The following is a 25,709-nucleotide window of genomic DNA, read 5'->3' on the forward strand; positions in this document are numbered from 1 at the left end:
CTTATTGCAGTGTTACCATTTAGTGGTCAATTGTATGCAATATGTACTGTGCAAACTACTAATAAAAGTCTAAATAAATGAAAGGCTTTTAGAGGTACTTTTGTAACCTTTTCCAGCTTCACGTGAGTCAATCATTCTTCTTAGTAGGTTTTCAGAGAACACTTTTGTGCTAGGCAGCTGTCGACATCAGGCAATATTTCTTGAGAACATCGATCTCCAAACGGGTGTTTGGTTTATTTGGGCAGGGCAGCTTTAATTAACACCTGTAACCTCATCACAGTGGTTGGACTCCAGGTTGACTCTTAGAGAAGTCATCAGCTTAGGACTTCACATACTACAGTGTGAATGTTTAAAAGTTAAAGTATCAATGATAGTGTCTCTCTCACATACACACGGTGTGGCAAAATGTGTCCTCTGCATTTGACTCAGTCTCTTGATCCCCCTCTGGGAGGTGAGGGGAGCAGTAGCGCCCAGGTATCATTTTTGGTGATTTAACCCCCAAATTCTAACCCGTGATGCTGAGTGCCAAGCAGGGAGGTAATGGCTCCGATTTTTATAGTCTTTGGTATGACTCAGTCGGGGTTTGAACTCACAACCTACCGATCACAGGTCGGACACTCTAACCCCTCGGCTACGTTGTGTTAAAAAATAAAACATCACATTTGATGTGCAGTATTAGTTGAAGTAAGAAGACGGTCTATTGTGATTTAAAGATCATAACTCAAATTGTGCAGAAATCCAAGTAATCCCAAAGGTTCACGTACTTTTTCTGGCATCTGTATGGTCAGGTAAGGCACATGTTAGTGAGGAGACAAACCCTGACTGGACTTTAGATAAAACTGTGGCCAAACTTTGAGCAAATACAATTCTGACAGTAAATTTGCATTTGTATCCAAATATTCCAGTCTTTTTAAGTTAATTGAAATTAAGCAATAGAGATGTCCGATAATGGCTTTTTTACCGATATCCGATATTGTCCAACTCTTAATTACCGATATAAATATATACAGTTATGGAATTAACACATTATTGTGCCTAATTTTGTTGTGATGCATTAAACAATGTAACAAGGTTTTTCCAAAATAAATCAACTCACATTATGGAAAATAAATGCCAACATGGCACTGCCATATTTATTATTGAAGTCACAAAGTGCATTATTTTTTTAAACATGCCTCAAAACAGCAGCTTGGAATTTGGGACCTGCTCTCCCTGAGAGAGCATGAGGTGGCGGGTAGGGGGTAGCGGGGGGTGTATATTGTAGTGTCCCGGGAGAGTTAGTGCTGCAAGGGGTTCTGTTCTGTTTATGCTGTGTTACGGTGCGTATGTTTTCCCGAAACGTGTTTGTCATTCTTGTTTGGTGTGGGTTCACAGCGTGGCGCCCATTTGTAACAGTGTTAAAGTTGTTTATACAGATAATCCTCAGTGTGACCTGTATGGCTGTTGACCAAGTATGCTTTGCATTCACTTGTGTGTGAAAAGCCGTAGATATCATGTTATTGGGCCGGCACGCCCCCAATATTGTTGTCTGGGTGGAAATCGGGAGGAAAGTTGCCCCGGGAGATTTTTTGGATGGGCACTGAAATTCGGGAATCTACCAGGAAAATCGGGAGGGTTGGTAAGTATGACCGGGAGACGCAATTTTCCGTACAGCGGCGTTTTAAAAAGTCATACATTTTACTTTTCTAAACCGATATTACATTTAAAAGGATTTATCGGCCGATGTTTTCGGACATTTTTATCTAGCAAGCAAGTAATAACCTGTGATAAATCCTGATGAATCCAAATGTAAGAAATGAAAACACATGCATGTTATTGCAACATTTTAATGATGTCTCCAGTACTAATGAGCAGATTGTGGACCCTGCCCCCCCCAAAAAAAGGTTAAAGAAAGAGACAATATAAAAAGGACTGCTAGCCAAACTGTGCAATCATGGCTAATGAGTGAAGTATCTCAAAAACATGCTGACATCTCTCTGAGAAACCACTTAGCCTCAAAAGCTAACAGGCTGGATCGCCTTGCTTTTCGCCACAACCGGTCCTAACATGGAATGTAATACTCGGGAATGTGCACACAAGCATATGCGAATATGATCTTGTTGTAGTCCAACAAGATGACCAATTTCCTTGTAAGGTTAGAAGATCTGGCATTTGCACGCACGACCCAATTTTAAATGTGCTGACAATATTAAATGTCTATTTTCAATGTGCGATATAGAGACCACGGAAAGGATTTGTTAACAAGTGCTTCATTGAATTGCATATAAGCCGCTGTAAAAAATGGATGAAGTATTCTGACAATTATGCCTGACTGGCCCCAGGAAAAAAAAAACCAACTAAACTACAACCCCTCCAATTGAGGTGTAAAGCATAACATTATCCAGATGCTCATGGAAAAGTGCTCCCTGCTAATTGGCTGGAGGAAATGCTTCCGATAAAAGTGAGCAAGTCCTCGTTGGCTGTGGGAAGGAAGGGCTAGGAGGGGCGGGTGTTAACGCATGACATTCGATTCTCACCTCTACAGTGTGGGTTAGCTGGTGAGTGGGGTCATATCAGTCAGGTGGGCGAGATGGCGGGGGTAGAGGGGCGTGTGTGCGGTGTCGAGAACAGGCGGCCCTTTCTCATGCTGCCACTCTATCCTGCAATCTCGGTTGTCGTGGTAACGAGCTTCTCGCCATCCCAGACGGTCTTGAACTGCTCCGGAACTGGAAGCTCCGTCTATGGAAAGCGGCAAGGTCAGTGGACACAAACTAGCATTTTAAACTCCAGACGCGACTTACAAAATCGCCATCTTTTTGGGGAATCAGGATGTTCATCTCAGAGCTCTTGGCGCTGACGATCTCACATTGGAGCGAGTCCTTGCTCAGGTACACATGGCAACCATCAGTCTTGTTGATGGAGATGGTCGGGACCTTACCCAGAACCTGGAGGCGACAGCATTTCTCAGTGCAACATTTGTTACACAGGCTGATACTGTATATCAGGAGTCTAGAGCCGCATGTGGCTCTTTAGTGGCTCCCTGGAGCTTTTCAAAAATGTATGAAAATAGAAAAAGATGGGGAAAAAATATATTTGTTTTAATAGGGTTTCTCTAGGACAGGGATCGGCAACCTTTACCACTCAAAGAGCCATTTTGACCCGTTTCACAAAATAAGGAAAACTATGGGAGCCACAAGAGACTTTTGAAATTTAAAATGAAATAACAGTGTACAAAGTTTTTTTTTTTGCTTTGTGCTATCAACCAGGGGTCTCAGACACGCAGCCCGCACCTTAATATGAACATTTATTATTAGTGAGGCCCGCAAGTTTTATTTAAATGCCGCTTGACAACATCACATTTGCCAACCATCTCAATTTTTCCGGGAGACTACAGAGTTTCAGAACAACCTTTCTCTCGACTGTCTGCTGGTTTTCACCCAAACAACAATAATAAGGGCGTGCTATGATAGCAATGTGTTTAGCGCCCCCTACAACCGTAACACAGCTTACCAGCCCATTGACATGTTGTATGAGGCTTCTGCAGACACACAAATGACTGCAAGTTATACTTGCTCAACAACCATACAGGTTACACTGAGGGTTGTAATTAGGGCTGGGCGATATTGCCTTTTTTTAATATCGTGATATTTTTAGGCCATATCGCGATATACATTACGATATTTTGCCTTGGCCTTGAATGAACACTTGATGCATATAATGACAGCAGTATGATGATTCTATGTGTCTACATTAAAACATTCTTCATACTGCATTCATATATGCTACTTTTAAACTTTCATGCAGAGAGGGAAATCACAGCTAAGTCAATTGAACAAAAGTGTATTTATTAAAAAGTTATTAAGCAATGGCACAAACGTTCAAGTCATTTCCAAAACATAAAGTTCAAGCTTGTCAGAGACATTTTAAGTGTCAAATAAAAATGAGCTGCATAATAGGAAATCAAATAGTATTCGTCCTTCACTATGTTGTATGTTACTAAGGTTATGAAATTCTCTTCATTCTCTAGCGAGTGACTTTTCAAATGATGCTACATATTAGCAGTAATGCTACTTTTTATAGCAATGCTTTCCCCACACTTGACAAATTACGGTTGTCTATTCGACATATTCCCACTTGAAGCCGAACCACTGCCAGACGATGGAAACCCTGCTGTTATTGGGAATTAAGTCTTCCTTCATTTGTTACCAGATCCGCACCATCTTTCTCTCATACGGCCAAGTTAGCAGCTAACATTAGCCACATCGCTACTTCTCTGCCCCCTTTTTTTTTTTTTTTAACCTCTCTGCCCTGCGAGGGCATGTATGTGACGTGTGACGTATGTAAGCCTGCTTGTCTGCAAGAAGGAGAGACGGGAAAGAGCGAGGAGAGCCTGAAGTGTACGCCCGCAGCTAAAAGTCCTGCGTGTGAACGTATATTCGAATATTACGATAGTCATTTTCTATATCACACGGAGACAAACCTGCAATATATCGTATATATCGCCCAGCCCTAGTTGTAATATAAACAACTTTAACACTCTTACTAATATGTGCCACACTGTGAACCCACACCAAACAAGAATGAAAAACACATTTCGGGAGAACATCCGCACTGTAACACAACAGAACAAATAACCAGAATCCCATGTACCCCGAACTCTTCCGGGCTACTTTATACACTCACGGTACCACCAAACCCTGCCCCCCCCCCCCCCCCAACCAACGTACCTGTTCTGTTGTGTTGCAGTGCGGATGTTCTTCCGAAATGTGTTTGTCATTCTTGTTTGGTGTGAGTTCAAAGTGTGGCGCATATTAGTAAGAGTGTTAAAGTTGTTTGTATCACAACCCTCAATGTAACCTGTATGGCTGTTGAACAAGTATGCCCTGCAGTCACTTGCGCGTTGAGTCAGCAGCCGCACACTAGATGTGGCCGGCCGGCACTCATATAGCTTAGTATTAAAGCAGCCGCGACAACATGGTGGAGGTGACGTTTAAGGCATTGCCATCACGACACGCCTTCAATATTGTTGTCAGAGTGAAAATCTGAGTGTTATCCTGTGGAGATTTCTGGGAGAGGCACTGAAATCCGGAAAACCTCCTGGAAAAATGGGGTGGGTGGGGGGGGCAAGTATGCAGCTGAGCCACAGAGTGATCCAAGAGCCGTGGGTTGCCTACCCCTGCTCTAGGAGGACAATCTCACTATTTATAAGAAACATGCTTTTCTGATGAGAGTATTTGGCGAGTGTTTTGTCCTAATTTTGGCAGTCCTTGAACTCACTGGAGTTTGTTTACATGTACAATTTTCTTGTTTTATGCCACTCTTTGTCCCATTTTGTCCACCAAATTATTTATGCTGTGTGTGAATGCACAAAAGTGAGCTTTGTTGATGTTATTGACTTGTGTAGAGTGCATGACTTCTAGCAAATCAATGCTAACATGCTATTTAGGATAGCTTTATGTACGTATTGCATCATTATGCCTCACTTGTATGTATATTTGAGCTCATTTAATTTCCTATGTCCTGTCTAATTTATATCTGCATTTCTCATGACGTACCTGTATGTAATATTGGCTGCACGTCTGATAGTTGTTTGTGTGCCATGTTGTTCCAGACCACAGCAAACGTTACCCAGCTCGCGTAGATTGTTATAAATCCATTCAAAGAAGACAGCTCGCCATTTTCTTCAACTTAGACCTTTGGCCATTCTAAGACAGTTATATCTAAACATATCATCTTCTAAGAAGCCTCTGTTTCACTAATGTTTTCCAATTTTGTAAAATGGGTAGAAGAAATATTATATTTCAACATTTCTGTCAACAAAGATTTGCATCAACCTACGACAGTCCTTTTGATAGTAGGCTAACATAGCTAATATAGACACTTACGTCATGTGTTGCCTTCATGAACACTAACAGCTTTTCATTTTTTGCGGCTCCAGGCAGATTATTTTTTGGTATTTTTGGTCAAATATGGCTCTTTCAACATTTTGGGTTGCTGACCCCTGCTGTATATGGACATTTCCACCAAATCAGTGCCGCTTGCCTCCCCATGAAATAGGCTTAAATGTGCGATAGAATTAACTGTAAAATATATATTTTTAAATTAATCAAAGTATTCTGCATGTGGGATCTGATTAGGGATGATGTTTGTTAAGAAACTATCGAGTTTGAGCCCATTATCAAATCCTCTTATCGAACCAATTCCTTATGGAATCCAGATAGGTTGTTGTGTGTGCGCACTGAGTTCCAAAAGCCATAGATGTTATATGACAGGAAAAGCGGACGTGACTGAGGACAGCATGCGGCCGTCATAGGGTGAAGGTTTCAGGTGAGAGAAGATGCTAAAAAGGTACGCCCCCAGTGACCATATAGTGCTGCTATGTGCGTAGTAAATTAAAAAAAATGCAGACAAACATCACCAACCTGGCCGAGGTGCCGCTCACTTTCGACATCCCGGTGAAGCACACTGGAGAAGAAGGGGACCAGCACGGTAGCGAATCAATACGCGCAGAGGGGCAAGAGAAGTCGACTTTTATGGTTGTGCAACCTGCTATGCCAGGGGTCGGGAACCTTTTTGGCTGAGGGAGCCAAGAAGCCAAATATTTTAAAATGTATTTCCCTAAGAGCCATATAATATATATATTTTTTTTTAACACTGAACACAACTAAACGCGTGTATTTTTTAAGTAAAACCAACATTTCCAGAGTACAATAAGTCTCTTATTCTTTGTAATAACATTGTTATTCTGAAGCTAACTGTGGAGGGGGCGTGGCCTGCAGCAAAGCGGGATGTTGCCAGGACCGGCCTCGAAATCAACGACAGGTGCGTAGACAGCCCACCTTGGCCTTTTTATCTAATCACTTGTCGCTCTGTTATAAGCAGCAGCCAGGAGGAGGGACAGGGTTGGGGCTGGAGCCAGAGCGCGAGTGAGGACGAAAGAGAAAAAGACAATTGCTGTAAAGCAACAGAGAAAAATAAAACAAAAAAATATTGGAACCCTAAAACAGGCTCTTGGTGGTCTGAAGAACCCCCAAGAGGGCAAGTCCCACACTAACCAATAATAAATCAATTACTTCTTACCATTAACGCAACTTCTTGAACATAAAAATGCATGAGAATGTTTTATATTTTCAATGTTGTTTTTAACACGGTGATTACAAGTGGAATTATTCATTACTTATCCTGTTAAGCAATGTCAGCTCAGATTTATCCGAGAGACAGATGCAGTCATCAAAAGAGCCACATCTGGCTCTAGAGCCATAGGTTCCCTACCCCTGTGCTATGCTAATTGACAACGAGACTGACTTTGAAAATGTGGAGAGGGAATCTGGCGTGTTTGATGGAGAACTTGCCCAGCTGTTCATTTGGTACACAGAAGAAGAGGACTTTGATGGATTTTGGATGAGGATTAGGGTTGGACGATATCGATTTACACGATATATTGCGGGTTTGTCTCTGCGCGATATAGAAAATGACTATATCGTAATATTCGAGTATAGGTTCACATGCAGTTGCTTTTAGCTGCTGGCAATACACTACAGGCTCTTCTCGCGCTTTCCTGTTTCCTTCTCACAGACAGCAAACGCACCTTCTTACATATGTCACACGCCCTCGTAGAGCAGAGAGGTAGCAGTAAGGGTAATGTAGCTGCACGATAATACGGACCTTCGATCCCTCAGGCTGAGCCGTGAGAGTGTTAATAAAGTAAAATGGCACAGATTCAGTGTAATGGCCCTTGTTTGTTAAAGAATGATGTATCACACACCTGGATCTTGACATCCTTGCAGTTTATGATTTCAACAATGCCCACGACGTTCTCAAACACCAACCCCATTTTCTTACAGTTATCTTGACAGGGGAAGCACAAGACAAGCAACGTTACTCCCATATCATGACACTGGAGAATAAACCAGAAACAAACATGCTCCTTTGTTACCAAGAATGATGGAGTTGATTTTGCCCTTGATGGTCAGAGTGCTCTTATTACACTTGAAAGCATAAACCACCTGCTTCAGCTCAGTGTCACTGATCACCAGATTTGGTGCGTTTTCTTGGTTCTCCTGCGGAGTAAAGAGATCAATTAGAACAGTGGATCTCAACCTTTTTTCAGTGATGTACCCCCGTAAACATTTTTTTTAAATTCAAATATCCCCTAATCAGAGCAAAGCATTTTTGGTTGAAAAAAAAGAGATGAAGTAAAATTCCGCACTGTGTCATCAGTTTCTGATTTATTACATTGTATAACAGTGCAAAATATTGCTCATTTGTAGTGGTCTTTCTTGAACTATTTGGAAAACAATATATAAAAATATCTAAAAACTTGTTGAAAAATAAATAAGTGATTCAATTATAAATAAAGATTTCTACACATAGAAGTAATCAACTTAAAGAACCCTCTTTGGGGATTGTAATAGAGATCCATCAACTTAATTCCTTCACAAAAAAATAAATCTTTAACATCAATATTTATGAAACATGTCCACAAAAAAATCTAGCTGTCAACACTGAATATTGCACTGTTGGGTTTTTTTCCCCACAGTTTATGAACTTACATTCTTATTTTGTTGAAGTATTATTCAATAAATAAATTTATAAAGGATTTTTGAATTGTTGCTATTGTTAGAATATTTTTTTAAAATCTCACTTACCCCTTGGCATACCTTCAAAAAGCCCCAGGGGTACATGTAACCCCATTTGAGAACCACTGAATTAGAAGACTACAGTATGTTACTTTACCTAAAGTGTAGTTTGTGTGCTAATACTTTGATTTAGACTTCAGGGCTGTACACTTTTCTGCACGATAGAAAAAATCTGAGCTATATTCACACGTATAGAATTAATGTAATCCTTTCGCCAGTTATACACCGCTGCCTTCCACATGCTTTATAACAGGAGATGTGGAAGTCATCTGCTTATATAAAAACTGTTGAATAGATAGTACTTTATTTAATAATCCATCCCGCCAATGTTGTGCGATCAACGGGTCACCATGAAAAAGAAAACTTAATGAATAATTTGTCAACTGACAGGATATAAACTCACTGTACGGTTGCATTAATTTTAAAAAGATTTTCTAAAGTAAAACATAGACATATCCCAATCAATCAAACACAGGGCAGAAACCAGAGGTGAGGCGCATGTGCCACGCAACCCAATTTGTGACGGACTAAAACAATTTGAATTAATTTTACTTGTATAGCGCTTTTCTACCATTTAGCTACTCAAAGCGCTTTGACTCTAGAACCACATTCACCAAGTGATGACGCAGCATCTTCCTAGGATTTAAAAAAATATGGTCATAGTGATGTTACCGTTTCAGATGGTTGATAAGTCTTGATATGTTGAAGCTTGAGGTTTCCTCCCCCCTATATTTGGAGAAAATAGCACCCAAACGTTTTCCTCTAAAACAGGGGTGTTAAACTCATTTTACATTGGGGGCCACATGGAGAAAATTCTACTCCCAATTGGTCCGGACTGGTAAAATCACGGCACGATAACTTAAAAAGAGAGACATCTTCAGATTTTTTTTTAAAACAAGCACATTCTGAAAATGTACAAATCTTAATGTTGGGGTTTTTTTTTTTTTACACCTACATGTTGCGATTAATAGTATGCTAGATTTGTCGTTATTTATACTTTCTGAATAATTAATGTGGTAATAATGTTCAGTCAACTCATTGGTTTTAATTTTTAATCTATTAAGAAAAAACAAGTATATCAAAATCAAATTACAGGATGTCGTTTATGTAGTTTGCTCATTTTCCTTGAATGTTTTTTTTTTTTTTTTACATATGTATCATAATCTACAAAGATTTGTTATTGTGACATCTAGTGGACACATTTAAAACAGCGATTTCTTTCATTCAAAAATTTCAGCTAATTTTTATACTTAGCAAACTCATCCCGCGGGCCTGATAAAACCTGTTCACGGGCCTGACACCCCTGCTCTAAAACAATGAAGACGCCATGTTTGTTTTACAATGAGTTTGGAGGAAGTTTACGACAGGATCACAGCAGGGCACGCATGAGAAAAGGAGCGCTGGATCTGCTCACTCTAACCCACCTACAGCACAATACGTGAAATCTCGCCTCACTGGAGCGTTTAATAGGTTATCAGACGCCATAATTTCTCATATCAGCCTGATATTTTTCGAACACCCCGAGAGAATGTACACTACTGACCCATCATTCCAACATTCTCTTAAACGGAATCGCTGTCCAACCTCTGTTGGGTGGGACATTTTTGATATGGACAACAGCAACCTAGAAAAATGCCAGCTTCCCCCCTGGTGGACTGAGAAACTTACCACTTTCCACTTCTTTCCATCCAGCTCCAAAACTGGAGGAAGCGTGCGCGTCGGGGTAGCCGATGCAGCAGGTCGAGAGGAAGGGGAGCTAAAGGGCTTTGGTCCGGTGCGGACAGGAGCCGTCTGAGATCTTAAATCAGGATTCTTGTGGGTCTTTTGATCATCCTTAACATGCCGGAGGCCTGCAAGGAATGATGGATACCGGACATTTAATAATATTGCAATTATAACAATTCAGTCATTGTGAAAAGCTACCCCTGGTGATGTCCGCTCCTTTGTTGATGGACTCGAACAACGCATTGCGACTGAGGGCAGCATCATTCTCGCCAGAGGTATCGCTAATTGGAGGAGGAGGTGGACCAGGAGGGGGTGGGGGAGGGATTCCGCCAGGCGCACTGGGAGGGGCTGCAGCGGTTGTTGCCACTGGGCCCTGCGGAGGAAATCATTATGTTTTTATTTGTGATAAACCGCACCAGTCTACCTAAAGGATACCAGTTGAGTCAGAAACTTTGTCCACTTCTATGCAAGCAAACTAACAGAAGGAAGTATGCAAGTTAAGACAGCAGCTATTGTGAAACTCACGGTCTTGCTCCAAGACAGACCGGTGGTGTGGTGCTGCTTGATGTAACTCTGCATTTCGGTCCAGATGGACACATATGCCCGCACCCAGTCCACATGCTTCTTGTCCCTGCGAGCATGACAGGGAAGAATTGTTGTCTTTGATTTTTATAATAGAAGATGGAACCTCATGCATCCTGAGTAATCTGATCACATTGGAATAATATTGATTTGACCCGACATTCAATAGTTTTTCATTCATTTTTTCTTTATCTCCTTCATTGATGTGCATCTTTGGTCGATAGACAATTATACACCAATGCCTGGGGGCGGAATAGCTCGGTTGGTAGAGTCGCCGTGCCAGCAACTTGAGGGTTCCAGGTTCGAATCCGCCATCCTAGTCACTGCCGTTGTGTCCTTGGGCAAGACACTTTACCCACCCGCTCCCAGTGCCACCCACACTGGTTTAAATGTAACTTAGATATTGGGTTTTCCTATGTGAAGCGCTTTGAGTCACTAGAGAAAAGCGCTATATAAATATAATTCACTTCACTGAGAAGAAGCAGGATGAAGAAAAATCCTATATTTTCCTGCCCCTTTCAACATAATACATAGTCTTACTTAATGGATATCTTACAAACCAACAAATACATCCAAATATAATGAAAACAAAGAAAAAAAACAACAAAAAAGTACAAGTGCAAAGTTTCATGAAATACAAACTGAAAAAAAAAATCATTTACACCTCACAAGATGATACAAAACCAGACAAAAGAATAAGTAAAACGTAAACACTTATGGCTGTCCATATGATCTTATTGTTCTGTCTTTGTATATTTTTTTCAATTGAAATATATTTTGACAGTCTTTTATCTCATTGTAAAGAGAATTCCATAGTTTAACCCCCACCACTGATATACACATTTGTTTTAAAGTTGTCCTTTATTACTGATTCTTCTATGCTCTGTACTCTCAGAAGTGTGAACAAATATTTTTTGTAAATTTGCTGGTAATGTTTTACTTTTACCCTTAAACATGTGACACATGTTTAAGGCCACTATTTACACACATAAACATGTGTGTAAATAGTGATGCAATCACTCAGGAAGCATGATCAACTCCAAACAAATCAGTGTGTTTATTTAATTCTATCTACTTCTAAAGCCTGATCGGTATTACAGCAGCACTGAAGAAAGCTTGTTCATTGTAATCATGGCATGTTTTAACACAGGAAGTGCACAACCAGACAGCTTGTGGCGCATAAATGCTGACTTAAAAAAAAAGCTCTTTTAGAAAAGAGTCTAAAAGGAAGGGGAAAAAAGCTCACTTGTAGTGTTCTATGCAACAATTACTGTACATTTTGCTGTACTGGAAAATAGCTAGGCTATACTCAATCTCAGCAGAATCGAGAACAAAAAATCCTTACTTATCCTTGTATTCCTTGAGCACACGGTTGGTGTAGAACATGGCTGCATCCTGCATCTCTTTTACATACGGGCATGGCTTTGGGTCCTGGAACAGAGAGGCAACATGGAGAACAATCAGTGGTACATTGTGGAATGTAACAGTTCAAGCTCTGCTTCTGATGCATTTAAAAAAAGGCATAGAGTAGAGTATCAGCTATCCAAATTACAACAGCCGAGCGGTTTGTGGACCATCATGCCCCAGTTGGCGAGGAGTTGTCATTATTTCACCCACAGCCTTGCAAACACAATGCTTTCTACTGTCTCACACATGGGGAAATATGCCCACCATAGCAACCCATCCCAGGGCAGGCACGCTCTCGCTGACAGCAGAAAGGTGGTTGAAGTGCTGAGACGTACGGTTCTGCTCACGGAATGCCTGCACCTGCTGGATGGCTTTGGACACCGGCTGCAGAAGGCTGGTCAAAACCGCCTGGACCAACAGGAAGAGAAATTTCACTTCACATACTATTTAAAAAAAAAAAAAACTAAGAGTGAACAAAAATAAATCCCTAAATTATAATAAGCACTTTGTGTGAGCAGTAACTATCTACAGTTAACTGCAGATTGTAATTATAAGGTATGCAATTGTTTAAAATGTGTAAATAAACAAAATGAGTAACTGACATCAGAGGGCTTCTGCGCAGAGGAGGCCGTGATGAGAAGTTGTCTCTGACTAGAGAATGCCTGCTTCATCATTTCTGCCTGTGAGGAGGAAAAGAAAAACAAGACCTGGATGAGAATATTATCACCATGGCAGAGGAAATTACAAATGATAGTCTAATATACAGTATATTTCAGTTATATAAACAGCACATTAAATGCTCATTAAGGGTGCACTAATTCCAGCAGCATCTACATAATCAATACGTACATGTTTCAGGACATCCCCGCCTATCTGCTGGCTCAAAGAGTAGTACTGAGTCACAGGGCCATTGATGATCTCGTCAAAGGCCTCAACGTAGGGTGATACCACTGTAAAAACAAAAACATTGGCCAATTGGACATTTATAAAACTCAAACATAAACCTTCTAAACTATCAAGAAAAAAAAAAAGAAAAAAGGGTAATCCCAATGTGATGCTGTAGAAAGAGGCCTTACTAAAATAATAGCTCCATCATCTAATTACAGCCGCCAAGCATAAAGCAAGAGCAGTGCAGTTTTGTTTTTTATATATTCAGAAGCCTTTTTATCCCTTTAAAATATCCTGTAAAAAGACATACCCTCTGAAAATATGCATGATAACCCCAAACTGGAGGATAAGTTTTCTAAAATCAGAATGTTTTTTTTTTTAATTAGTTAAATGTTTTATGGTACAATAAATTAACATCACACTTGGAATGCAAATGATGCATGTGTTTAGCAATGGATGACTTAAAACATTTTAGAAAAAGACATGTAACGTAATATTTAGAAAAATACCAATAAGCCCGTTAGATCAGTGGTCCCCGACCTTTTTGTAGCTGCGGACCGATCAACGCTTGATAATTTGAAAACGGGGGGTATTTTATTTTTTGTCATGAAAAAAGGAGGTTTTTTGGGTTGGGGCACTAATTGTAAGTGTATCTTGTGTTTTTTATGTTGATTTAATAAAAAAATTTAAAAAAATTCAACTTAAATTTTTTTTTATAAAAAATTCTTCTGCAGCCCGGTACCAATCAAGCCCGGTGGTTGGGGACCACTGCTTTAGATGGAGTAAAAACAGTCATTTTAACATCTTCAATAGATTGTATTTTACACCCTCGCAAGTGTTTAAAATTGGTACATTACACATAACATTATTTCTAAAAAAGGTGTCACGAATCTAAATAAACTACCGTATTTCCTTGAATTGCGGCCGGGTGTATAGTATGCGGCTCCCTTGAATTACTGCCGGGTCAAACTCGCTTGGCAAAATAATTAGCGCATGCTTAGCATTACCGCCCGGTCAAACTTGTGACGTCAGGAATGACACTTCCCCTGTCATCATTTTCAAAATGGAGGAGGCTGATTTCAATACTTGTAATTTGAAATCGCATAAAGGGAAGAAGATTAAGAGCTATTCAGTAGGATTTAAGGTCCAAGCTATTGAATAGCGGTATGCTAAAAAGAACAGTAAGCAGCTGTGTTTTATTAATACCTGTGAAGCAGACAGTCCGACAGACAGGCAGGGCACGGCTGGAGTTGGCGGCGTGGGATTAGGGTACCTAACCCTAACCTCGTCACGTGACGAAGGAGAGGGTGCTCTCTCCCTCAAGTGACAGGGAGAGAGCACAGAGTTCCCAAAGAGTAAATAGCATACCAGTCACTTCCTGCTACCGGCATACAACTACAGCTGATTGGACTGTGGCGGTCACGTGACTGGGAAGCGCGCAAACAGTAAATAGAAAGGCAAGAGCTTAATAGTCTCCACAAATGTATGTATTTGACACATGCGTTACATAAAAGGTAAGACCATAATAACCTTTTTTTTAATTAAATGTGCTTTTCATGATAGCATCCTTACATCACACTCACATTTTTACTGCATGCCTTTGGTAAGCGCAGGAGTCAGAAGAGGTTTTAAATTAATTAGCGCATGCTTACTTTTACCGCATGCCTTTGGTAAGCGCAGGGGTGGGAAGAGGTTTTAAATTAATTAGCGCCCCGGCGGCAACTCAAGGAAATACGGTAATTCATTTACTGCGGGCATGTCAGAAATTGAGAGTTGTAGTCAGTTGTGCTAAATTGCCTTGGTTGAGCATCCGATGCCACCGTAGGTCCCGTGGGGTGAGTCACTCACAAGAGCTGCTAATGTTAGCAAAGTTAGCTCGTATGTTGAACTGGAAAACAACTGATTTAAAGGAATGGTGTATGAAACAAGCACAGCTTCCTCATTAACATGGCATGATGTCAGAGTTAAGGACCACATGCCTACAGCCATGGTCTTAAGTCTATTCTATTATACCTATAAAGCTCTTAAAAAACTTCCAAACACTTCCATTAAAGATTGATAATGATCTAAGTATTTAGTAACAGGCAAATGTATACTATTTATGTATTTTGAATATTTTAAGCATACAGGGCGCAATAATTTCATAAACGCAATTTAACAATCACTTGTTTTTACTGCAGATTTTATGACAGCCAACAAATGTAATAAAACACCACTTACTATACCTAGGTCTGCTATATTCCAATTTTTAAATGAAAAATTACTCTTAATTCTCACGAAGAAAATGGGGGTGAAACAGAGTGTCTTTTCGTGTCATTCCCGTCGTTTTCTGGTCCAAATTGACTGTCAAAGTGTCCCAACTTTTCGGAATGCATCCTTGTTATTCTACTATCCAAATGAGAAGCATGATTTAGGATCTTTATGATCCAAATCCCATTGGGTTGTGTTACTTCTTGCCCCGATGTGGGATCTAAACTCAGGATTTCATTGTGGCCCGTGCAGCCCTTTGAGACACTTGTGATTACAAGCTGGAGATCACTGTGCCACTCTAAATAATTTGTATATCACTATTACTGGGTTAATATTCAAGGCACAAAATGTAAATGGAGTATTGTTGGCACTTTTGGGGTGTTTTTTTTATTGGGTTTCAAGGGTGGTAATTTTGTTTTCCCCCAGTTACTCATTACAACATGTCTGAAAACTAAAAGGAGGAGGAAGAATCACAACTTATTCAATCCTACCCCTTTTACATTACACATGGGTTTACTTCCTGTTCTCAATTTGTAAACACAATTTAAATCCACAAATAATAAATATTAAAGTTCTTGTGAATACATATTTAAGTAAATTGTGATTGACATAATTAGATGAATAAAGTTGTTATTAAAATAATTTTCAATATTGTTTAAAATATTGTTTAGGATTCTTCTTCATAATTTGTAAACACTTTAATTGGAAGAGTTTCATGAAGTGGATCATATCAGTACATTGACTTCTTTGCTTATGTTGCTGTGCATTTACTTTCTTTAATTTGCTTTGTTGTTAGCAAAATGTTGAAATAATCCCTAGGTTTTTTAGTACAGATGCTTAAAAACTAACAGGTTGAAAACAATATAGAAAATTGTGGTAAAATAAAGATCGGGTGATATGGAAAATAAAAATCATAATTGTGTTTTTTTTGCCATATCACCCAGCCCTATTTTTCCAATTCTGCTGGAAAAGGTAAAAACTTTACAAAATTCTTGGGAGTGCTGGCCATGGTCATTTTCCATTATGTACCTACAGTGTTACATTCTTAAAACAACTAAACTGTTGTAGTTTGCATTACTATGGTATTGTTTTTTTAAACAATACTTCTTATCTAAAAGTATGTTTTTGTTTTTTAAAGTCGTATTGAAATTGTGCTGTTCTGAGAAGGTCAAACACAGAATAAATGGATTTAACTTAGTTTGAATGAGCGGGCCTGCTTTAAAATACAAGTTTTAGGAGTAGGTTGTGCTCATAGATTAAGGTACCACTGTACACTTGCCAAACTAGTCTGTATGTATCGCATGTATTCTGTAAAGGTTATATGGTTATTCAAAGAAAAATAACTACCTCCACCAGCAGACCCTCCATTGCTGCTACCGGGCCCTGACATAGCCTCCAGGCGTCCCACTGCAACCTCCAGCCGCTGTACCAGATTCACCAACTCTGCCATACCTGTGGATAAAGAGGCCTTTAGGTAAGGAAAAGACGAGTAGACACCAAGACGGTTATATATTCTCTAAAAACACAGAAAAATGATCAATAGCAGCAGCTTCTGACCAACATGTAAATTATCAGGTTATTTTTCCTACATCAGATTTATAACAGTGTGGGCATTAATCATCATAGCTCAATTGGAGTTTAATATATTAACTGGAAACTGATTTTCATCAGGAGGTGGGGGCAAAAAATGTACACTAAACCTTTCTACCATTGAATGCTTAGGTGATAAAAGCAAGGAATGTCTGCTGGGAAGCAGGTTAGGACTTGCTTCGGGAAAAAAGGTACATAGACACAGACTCCAGTGTGCAGACACACCCTGTCAAGCCAGGTAAGCCATTTGTGGCCAAAATTTGACTTTCCAAACCATACAGGGATTGCAATTATTTCTTACCAGTTTAAATGTTCTACCAGTATCTGACCAAACCACACCTAGCCAGAAAGATCAATCTTATGTAAGACTGCGGTTACGTGACACCACCAGTGTCAGGTGGTGTCTCTACCTGGCTGAAAACACGATGACGTCAACAATTTTAACTACAGCCACCTTGTTTTCAAAAGGTTGTTACGTGCGAGTAGGGATGGGTGACAATGGGGGAAAGAAAACTAGCACAACTATTAGAAATATCCACCTTAATTTTGGTTAATGCACTTTTATTCCACACTTGACTACGACTTTAATTTTTGGTCTGATGTCATCCTCATTGCAGCCAACGTGTGTCCAAACAACAAATGTTTTTCTGGTACCAAGCTCCTTAATTGTATGGTCAGCTCTTTCTTTAGTTTTCCTCCATGAGGCTTTGGCGTAGCGGACTGGATGCATACTTTTGCTGTTTTTTTTGGCAGCCTGTCTTCCAACTACACAACCAGTCCCGAAGTGTATTTTAAGGAAATGGTGTATTAGAGAATTAAACGGGGGAAAACCAAGATTAGAACTATGTCACACAGGGTTGGAAACTAGCTGTTGAGTAAAGAACCAAGACTAAAATGTTGACATTGTACACTTCAAAATAATGAAATCTTGCCAGTAAATGAGTCACCCTCGCCCTTTTAATGTTGCACGTGCTTGCAGAGAGTTGTACAATAACTTCTCCATTATGCTCAAGAGATATATTTAGATAAGGACAGAACACACATCCTAAATAAAACCCATGACCTAATTGATGTCTAGTGCCAGGAGCAGCATTCAAACCTGAAGAAAGTTAAGTGTCTCTTCAAGAAATATGCAAAACAACAAAATATCTTAAAAGGCTTTGCACATGAGCACATTTGAGATGTCTTCATATATCCTCAATTCCTGCTCATGGAGCCTAAGTACGTACACCTTTGGAAGATGTCTGCCATTGAGCCCCGCCCGACAGCCTGTCTGAGGCGTTCCGGGTCAGAGAAAAAAGTTGTCCAGACGGGGGCGTAATGGTACACCGGCGAGGCTAGTAGCTAGAACTAAACACGAAAAAAGAAAACATGTTTAATCTTTAGCGGTAATACTAACGTGAAACTCTTTGATCTGGCTGACGTCAACAACACGCCTTTTGTTTTATCCTAAGTGGCCAACATGGATGCGTTCTCTGAAAACTTCAACCAACATTAAACTTTCTATATTTCACCTTGCACTAGTGTTATTAAGAAATAAAACTGGTGAGCACAACTTTGTTTTTCACCTCAAAGTCATTCTCATTTACTTGACCGCCACATGTGCAGCACGTCCCATCTAAAATTGAACAAACACATGCCACACGGTTCATTTTAAAGTTGAGTTACGGAAAATAAAACTAAGCAAGTGATATATTGTTGCAATTCAAGATAAAGCTGGTCCGTGTCTGTCAGGGATCTTCGTGAATGCTAGCGGAGCTAGCAAAGTCGGCAGAGGTTTACCAAAGTCTTGTCAAAACTGTTCCAACTCCCAGACAAGTCTAACCATTTGTTATGTGACACGTTGATATTGTAAAATACAGTGATGTGCCGTCAGGGCCAGCAAGGCTTTCTCTGCTGGCCTCACATAACCAGAAATCATGATCAGATTTACAAAGAAAAGTATTTTTTTTAAATTTACTTTCCCTATATATCCAACAGTATTCATGCCATATTTGTTGGGTATCGAGTATCGATTAGAACCGGGACTTAACAGTAACAGCAACATTACATGTTTGTTTATGTTTGCAGGGATATGGTGGAAAACTCTTAACACAAAATACATACCACCTTCCAGGGACTACCTGGAAAACATTGATCCGGGCACGGTACAAGAAGAATCGGAATCGTTCAAATTCAAACGATACCCAGCCCTAGCCATATTATGATCCTTCCAGTGCAGTCGTTTTTATGTTATAGAGTTCTTATCCAATCAGAATTCAGTTAGCTTAAGTTGCCATGCTGTACCAAATCTGTCAGAGGCCTTCAGATTCAGCAATGCGGGCGTCCGTGTGCTGTAAGTGAACAGTTGCGATAGCCAATCAGATTGCGAGTTGTTGTCAGTAAGGCCTTCTAGCTGGCCTAAGGCAGGTATATATTGTGATGTTATGAGCTGGGTTAGTGCTTTTCAACCTTTAAGCCAAGGCACATTTTTTTCATTGAAAAAAATCCAAGGGGACACTATCCCATCCTCGTTGCCATTGTTGTGTGCCAAACTTGTCACTTATTACCATTATTATTACAGTAATCTATTCATTTCTGCACCTTATTGCTGTTTTATCCTGCGCTACAACGAGCTAATGCAACAAAACGTTCTTATCTGTACTGTCAAGTTCAAATAATAAATACAGTTTTGGTTAATTGACTTTGTGATTTCCTTCTCTGTATGAAAGAATGTTTTAATGTAGACACATAGAAACATCATCCTGCTGAGATTTTATGTATCAAATGTTCATCCAAGGCTAAGGCAAAATACCGATATATATATATATATATATATATATATATATATATATAAGTATATTGCGATATGGCCTAAAAATATTGCGATATTAACAAAAGGCCATATCGCCCAGCCCTACTGTATAGTATTTCTCCAGCAATGGTCATGTGGTGACATCCAGCCATTTTCTACCGCTTATTCCCCCTTGGGGTCGCTGGTGCCTAGTGATGGGTTGATAGGGCATCATGTAGCGTTTCGACACATTGCAAAACTGTATTGATACTGTGTCAAAAAATACTGACATCTGCTGGACATTAAAAATCCCTACAGGTAACCTATGGACCGACTCAACTGACACTGATTTTATGACCTTCCATCCATTTTCTACCGCTTATTCCCTTTTGGGGTCGCGGGGGGCGCTGGCGCCTATCTCAGCTACAAACCAAGTCTTTGTATTTCAAATCTTCATTTAAATAAAAATATATTTTTATCTTTTTTAGATACAGTCAATAAATAATGTGAACATGTATCATAACATGGAAATCTAAGAAAGTGTTGTGAATGAGGATGCTTGTGGACTGGGAATTGTTATCTATTTATTTTTTTTACATGCGCTCTGAATACGCACTGTTGATAAAAACTTTTATTAGTAGATTGCACAGTACAGTACATATTCCGTACAATTGACCACTAAATGGTAACACCCGAAAGAGTTTTTCAACTTGTTTAAAGGCCTACTGAAAGACACTACTACCCACCATGCAGTCTGATAGTTTATATATAAATTATGAAATATTAACATTGCAACAAATGCCAATACGGCCTTTTTAATTTACGAAATTGCAATTTTAAATTTCCCGGGAGTTTCGTCTTTAAAACGTCGTCTAATGATTACGTGTACGCAAAACGCCACGGGTTTTTAGGAAATATGAACGCTACGCACAAACACACAGCTAAAAGTAGTCTGCTTTAACGGCATAATTACACAGTATTTTGGAGAACTGTATTGCTGAATCTCTTGCAATTTGTTCAATTAATATTGGAGAAGTCAAAGTAGAAAGATGGAGTTGGGAATCTTTAGCCTTTAGCCACATAAACACACGGTGATTCCTTGTTTAAAATTCCTGGAGGTGAAAATTTACTATGGTTCTGAGCGCGGTCAAGCGGACATGAAACACGACGGAATGTCAACCAGCAAGTTTCGGTGAGAAAATTGTGGTTGAAAAGTCGCTTCTTACCGGAGAAAAGCTGACCTTGCCCCGTCCATAGCTGCTGTCGACTCCCCTGAGACACTGCGCGTCAAGACACCCGTGGACGTACACCTCCGACTATCAGGTACTATTTAACTCACTAAAACACTAGCAAACACAATAGAAAGATAAGGGATTTCCCAGAATTATCCTACTAAACGTGTCTAAAAACATCGGAATCCGTCCCAATGCAATTGTTTTTTTTTTGTTTGTTTTTCCTAGTCCGTCACTATCAATATCCTCAAACACGAATCTTTCATCCTTGCTCAAATTAATGGGGAAATTGTCGTTTTCTCGGTCCGAATAGCACTTTTTGTTGGAGGCTCCCATTAAAATCAATGTGAAGATGTGAGGAGCTCCCACACTTGTGACATCATCAACTGCTACTTCCGGTAGAGGCAGGGCTTTTGTCTTAGCACCGAAAGTCGCAAACTTTATCGTGGATGTTCCCTACTTAATCCTTTCAGCAAAAATATGGCAATATAGCGAAATGATCAAGTATGACACATAAAATGGACCTGCTATCCCCGTTTAAATAACAAAATCTAATTTCAGAAGGCCTTTAAATCGGGGTACACGTTAATCAATTCATGGTAAAAAGGTAATGGGTTCGAGCTGGATTTGAACAAGTGCCCGAGGGAACTCAGCATGAACAGCTACGGTCCTTCACTCTACCAACTGATCTATCAAAGAGATTGGTTGTTACCGTTTTTTAATGTAACCAATTGGATGGTTGTGTGGGTGGGACAATGCTGGAAACTTTGACAGAACAGGATGAAACGACAAGGAATTAACACAAATACCTTTTTTTCCCCCGATATATCAGGGGTCGGGAACCTTTTTGGCTGAGAGAGCCATGAAATGCAAATATATTAAAATGTATATCCGTGAGAGCCATAAAATATTTTTTAACACTGAAAACAACGAAAAGTGTGCATTTTTAAGTAACACCAACATTTATTCTGAAGCTAACCCATAATAAATAAAATACTTCTTATCAATGCGACTTCTTGAACAGATTTGGTCGAAAACGAATGGATGGATTAAAATGCAGAGGAATGTTTTATATTTTGAATGTTATTTTTAACTCTGATTACCAGTGGAAATAATAATTTATCGTGTTAAGCAATGTCAGTTAAGATGAATCTGAGAGCCAGATGCATCAATCCAAAGAGCCACATCTGGCTCTAGAGCCATAGGTTCCCTACCCCTGCGATATATGATCAAAATATTCCCACACGGCGGAAATGATTGACGACGATAAATTTCAAATGACCAACGACAGAAGTGAACTGCGGCGATTCTGTTGGCAGCAGCATCTCGTTGACAGATGCGCTTCCTTCTAAACAGTTTGGCGCGCAGACGTCAGTGCGACACAGTTCGCGTATCAGTCACATGACCGAAACTGCTCATCATCGGTCACGTGACTTCCGAAAAGTGGTACGCGCACCGGCACAGGGTTTTGCTCTATGAGCTCGACGCATGCGCCCATGCATCGGTGTTTCCGGAACCATCACTACTGGTGCCTATCTCAGCTACAATCGGGCGGAAGGCGGTGTACACCCTGGACAAGTCGCCAACACAGATAGACAACATTCACACTCACATTCACACACAAGGATCAATTTTTAGTGTTGCTGATCAACTTATCCCCAGGTGCATGTCTTTGGAGGTGGGAGGAAGCCGGAGTACCCGGAGGGAACCCACGCAGTCACGGGGAGAACATGCAAACTCCACACATAAATACCCCGAGGCCGGGATTAATGATGATGGCCTCCTGAGAGGTAACCATTGGACACAGGACATCACTGAAGGCCTAGGTGGGAAACGCACTGGTAGAAAATACATTTTTGTGACGTTAAACGCCGCTTTTCAAACGAAATATCGCCACAATGAAAACACCGCAAGCAAGCAAGTGCACTCAATTCCTCCGAAGCGACATATTGACAATTGTGAGTGCCCTCAAATGTTTACGGTAATCAAACTAAGTATGCTGGGCTGTGCTTCCTCTTTGTGGCGGCATTTCCTGCTTCTCTCCGCCAACACGCCCTCCCTCTGCTACTACTAGTATTACTATTATTATTAGTATTATTATGCCTGCGAGCTTTCTTTGCTGAACAATAACACGGACAAATGACAGAAGTAGAAAGAACAAACTGTTGTTTGGTCGACTAAAAGTGACATATTGTTGAATAATAGCGCGGCGGTGAGAGTACTGATTAGCATGAGTTGCTAACCGTCACACTGATTTTAATGCTGACTTGTGGACGAGAAGGAAGCGCTCGGTTGGGAGTGTTTTTTTAAAAACAATAATAATGTTCCTGAGGCTTAGAAGAGCAAGGAATGTGTTGTTACCTGCTAGCGCGGTGACTTGCTTGTTTACTTGGACGTCGTCTTCGTCTGTTGTGTCCGAGCAGGAGCTTCTTCCTGGATGAAATTACCCAGCTGCCACCGCGCCGCCTTTCCGCCCTTGTCTGCGCGAGCCTTCCTTTGCCTTATATGGAGGCGGCCGGCCAAATGTGATGCGTTCCAGGACTATCGGATATTTCTTATTTTCCGACCTCCCTATGTCTCGCATTAAAAGATTGCAGTTGTGACAAAATGCGGCTGTGAGACTTTTGACAAGAACAAGAAAGTTTGATCATACTAAACCTATACCTTTATGTACCTATACTGGCTCACCTGCACTGGCTTCCTGCTGTTCGGTGTGTGGTATTCGGGGACAATTAATGTATTTTTCAAACCGAGACTCACTGACTTTGGCTCACTATATGTTAAGAACATAGATCAAAATACAATTCAGTGATGGGTTGATGAGGCGTCATGTATCGTTTCGACACATTGCAAAACTGATTCTGTGTCAATACTGTGTCACTAAATACTGACATCTGCTGGACATTAAGCATCCCTACAGGCCACCTATGGACCGACTCAACTGACACTGATTTTAAGACCTAGACCAGGGGTCGGGAACCTTTTTGGCTGAGAGAGCCATGAAAGCCAAATATTTCAAAATGTATTTCCGTGAGAGCCATATCATATAATTTTAACACTGAATACAACTAAATGCGTGCATTTTTAAGTAAGACCAACATTTTTAGAGTATAATAAGTCTCTTATTCTTATTCTTGTTATTCTGAAGCTAACCAATAATAAATCAAATGTCATGTCTGTTGATCATGTTTTTGTTTGGCCATGTGCTGTTTGTCCTTTGGACTCTTTAAGTTCCTGTTTTTTTCCACTCCCTTGTCTGGTTTCCTTGGTTACTCATTTTGTCCACCTGTCTCTGGTGGACAAAATGGCCGCTCACCTGCTTCCCGAGCACTAATCAGAGGCAGTATTTAAGCTCGTCTTTGCCAGTCAGTCGCCCTGTGCTGACTTGTTTCATGCCTTGCCATAGTTTCGTGCTTCATGCCATGCCAAGTAAGTTTTGTTTGATTTATGTTCTTAGTCTGTTTATGCGTTAGCTTTGTTCTTTAGCCCAAGTTATGCGTCTGCTGTGAGCATTTTTTTTTGTTTGTAGATTTTTTTAGTTAAAATTAAATCATGTTTTTACCTAAATGCCATGTCCCGAGTAGTCTGTCTGCCTTCCTGGGAGAACGACCCTGCAGCAAGCTGCAACCCCCCCATCGTGACATAAAATACTTCTTACCATTAATGCGACTTCTTGAACAGGTGCGGTAGAAAACGGATGGATGGATATAAATGCATGAGAATGTTTTCTATTTTGTACGTTATTTTTAGCACTGTGATTACCAGCGAAATTATTCATAATTATTGCATTAAACAATGTCAGCTAAGATTTATCCGAGAGCCAGATGCAGTCATCAAATGAGCCACATCTGGCTCTAGAGCCATAGGTTCCCTACCCCTGCTCTAGTATATACGATAATATAAACCAAGTCATTGTATTTCATTTAGGATGATTTCATATCTTCATTTAAATAAAAATATATTTTTATCTTTTTTTGTATACAGTCAATAAATGTGAACATGTATCATAACATGGAAATCTAAGAGAACATGTTGTGAACGAGGATACTTGTGGACTGGACGTTTTTTTTAATTTATTTTTTTACATGCGCTCTGAATACGCACTGTTGATTGATTGAAGCTTTTATTAGTAGATTGCACAGTACAGTACATATTCTGTACAATTAACCACTAAATGGTAACACCCCAATAAGTTTTTCAACTTGTTGAAGTCGGGGTCCACATAAATCACTTCATGGTGTTCAGTGTGCGGTGTTCGGGGACCCGTTTTCATTTTTTATAAAAAAATAAAAAATAAAATGATACAATTAATTAATTTTTCTAACTGAGACTCACTAACTTTGGCTCATTTTCTGTGAAGACCAGAGATCAGAATACATATTTAATGAGCACACAGCATACACCCCACCTGCACATTTCTATTACATATAAGATGTCCGGGTACCATGAATTGATGAACGTGGACCCCGACTTTAACAAGTTGAAAAACTTATTGGGGTGTTACAAAAAAACAATGAAAGTGTCAACTGTACTTTGCTTGTGAAGTGAATTATATATTATATTGTATATGTCAATCAATCATCAATCAAAGTTGACTTATATAGCCCTAAATCACAAGTGTCTCAAAGGGCTGCACGACATCCT

The 25,709-nt window shown here is 39.9% G+C and overlaps 1 protein-coding gene across 1 annotated transcript; it reads right to left on the reverse strand.

Moving 5' to 3' along the window:
* Positions 1-1,812: 1,812 nt before the first annotated feature.
* On the reverse strand, positions 1,813-23,580 carry LOC133539569 (adenylyl cyclase-associated protein 1-like). The gene is made up of 13 exons (XM_061881577.1): positions 23,427-23,580; positions 16,818-16,922; positions 13,182-13,282; positions 12,935-13,012; positions 12,597-12,740; positions 12,271-12,356; positions 10,869-10,974; positions 10,542-10,716; positions 10,287-10,468; positions 7,916-8,039; positions 7,745-7,827; positions 2,781-2,924; positions 1,813-2,718 (listed from the first exon to the last, which is right to left on the reverse strand). Exons 2-13 carry the CDS (start codon positions 16,918-16,920, stop codon positions 2,635-2,637), a joined length of 1,410 nt encoding a protein of 469 aa, XP_061737561.1. The 5' UTR covers positions 16,921-16,922; positions 23,427-23,580; the 3' UTR covers positions 1,813-2,634.
* Positions 23,581-25,709: the final 2,129 nt, after the last annotated feature.

The sequence above is a fragment of the Nerophis ophidion genome, linkage group LG21 (genome assembly GCF_033978795.1).
Source record: "Nerophis ophidion isolate RoL-2023_Sa linkage group LG21, RoL_Noph_v1.0, whole genome shotgun sequence".
Classification (NCBI taxonomy): Eukaryota; Metazoa; Chordata; class Actinopteri; order Syngnathiformes; family Syngnathidae; genus Nerophis; species Nerophis ophidion.

Bases quoted from the DNA above. Each gene is read 5' to 3' on its own strand.
- LOC133539569 (XM_061881577.1), bottom strand. From the start codon at position 16,920: ATGGCAGAGTTGGTGAATCTGGTACAGCGGCTGGAGGTTGCAGTGGGA. The intron at 10,717-10,868 runs GTGAGTTTCACA...TTTCCTCCGCAG, and splicing joins GTCTGTCTTGGAGCAAGACC to GGCCCAGTGGCAACAACCGC. The intron at 10,469-10,541 runs GTAGCTTTTCAC...CATTCCTTGCAG, and splicing joins AGGAGCGGACATCACCAGGG to GCCTCCGGCATGTTAAGGAT.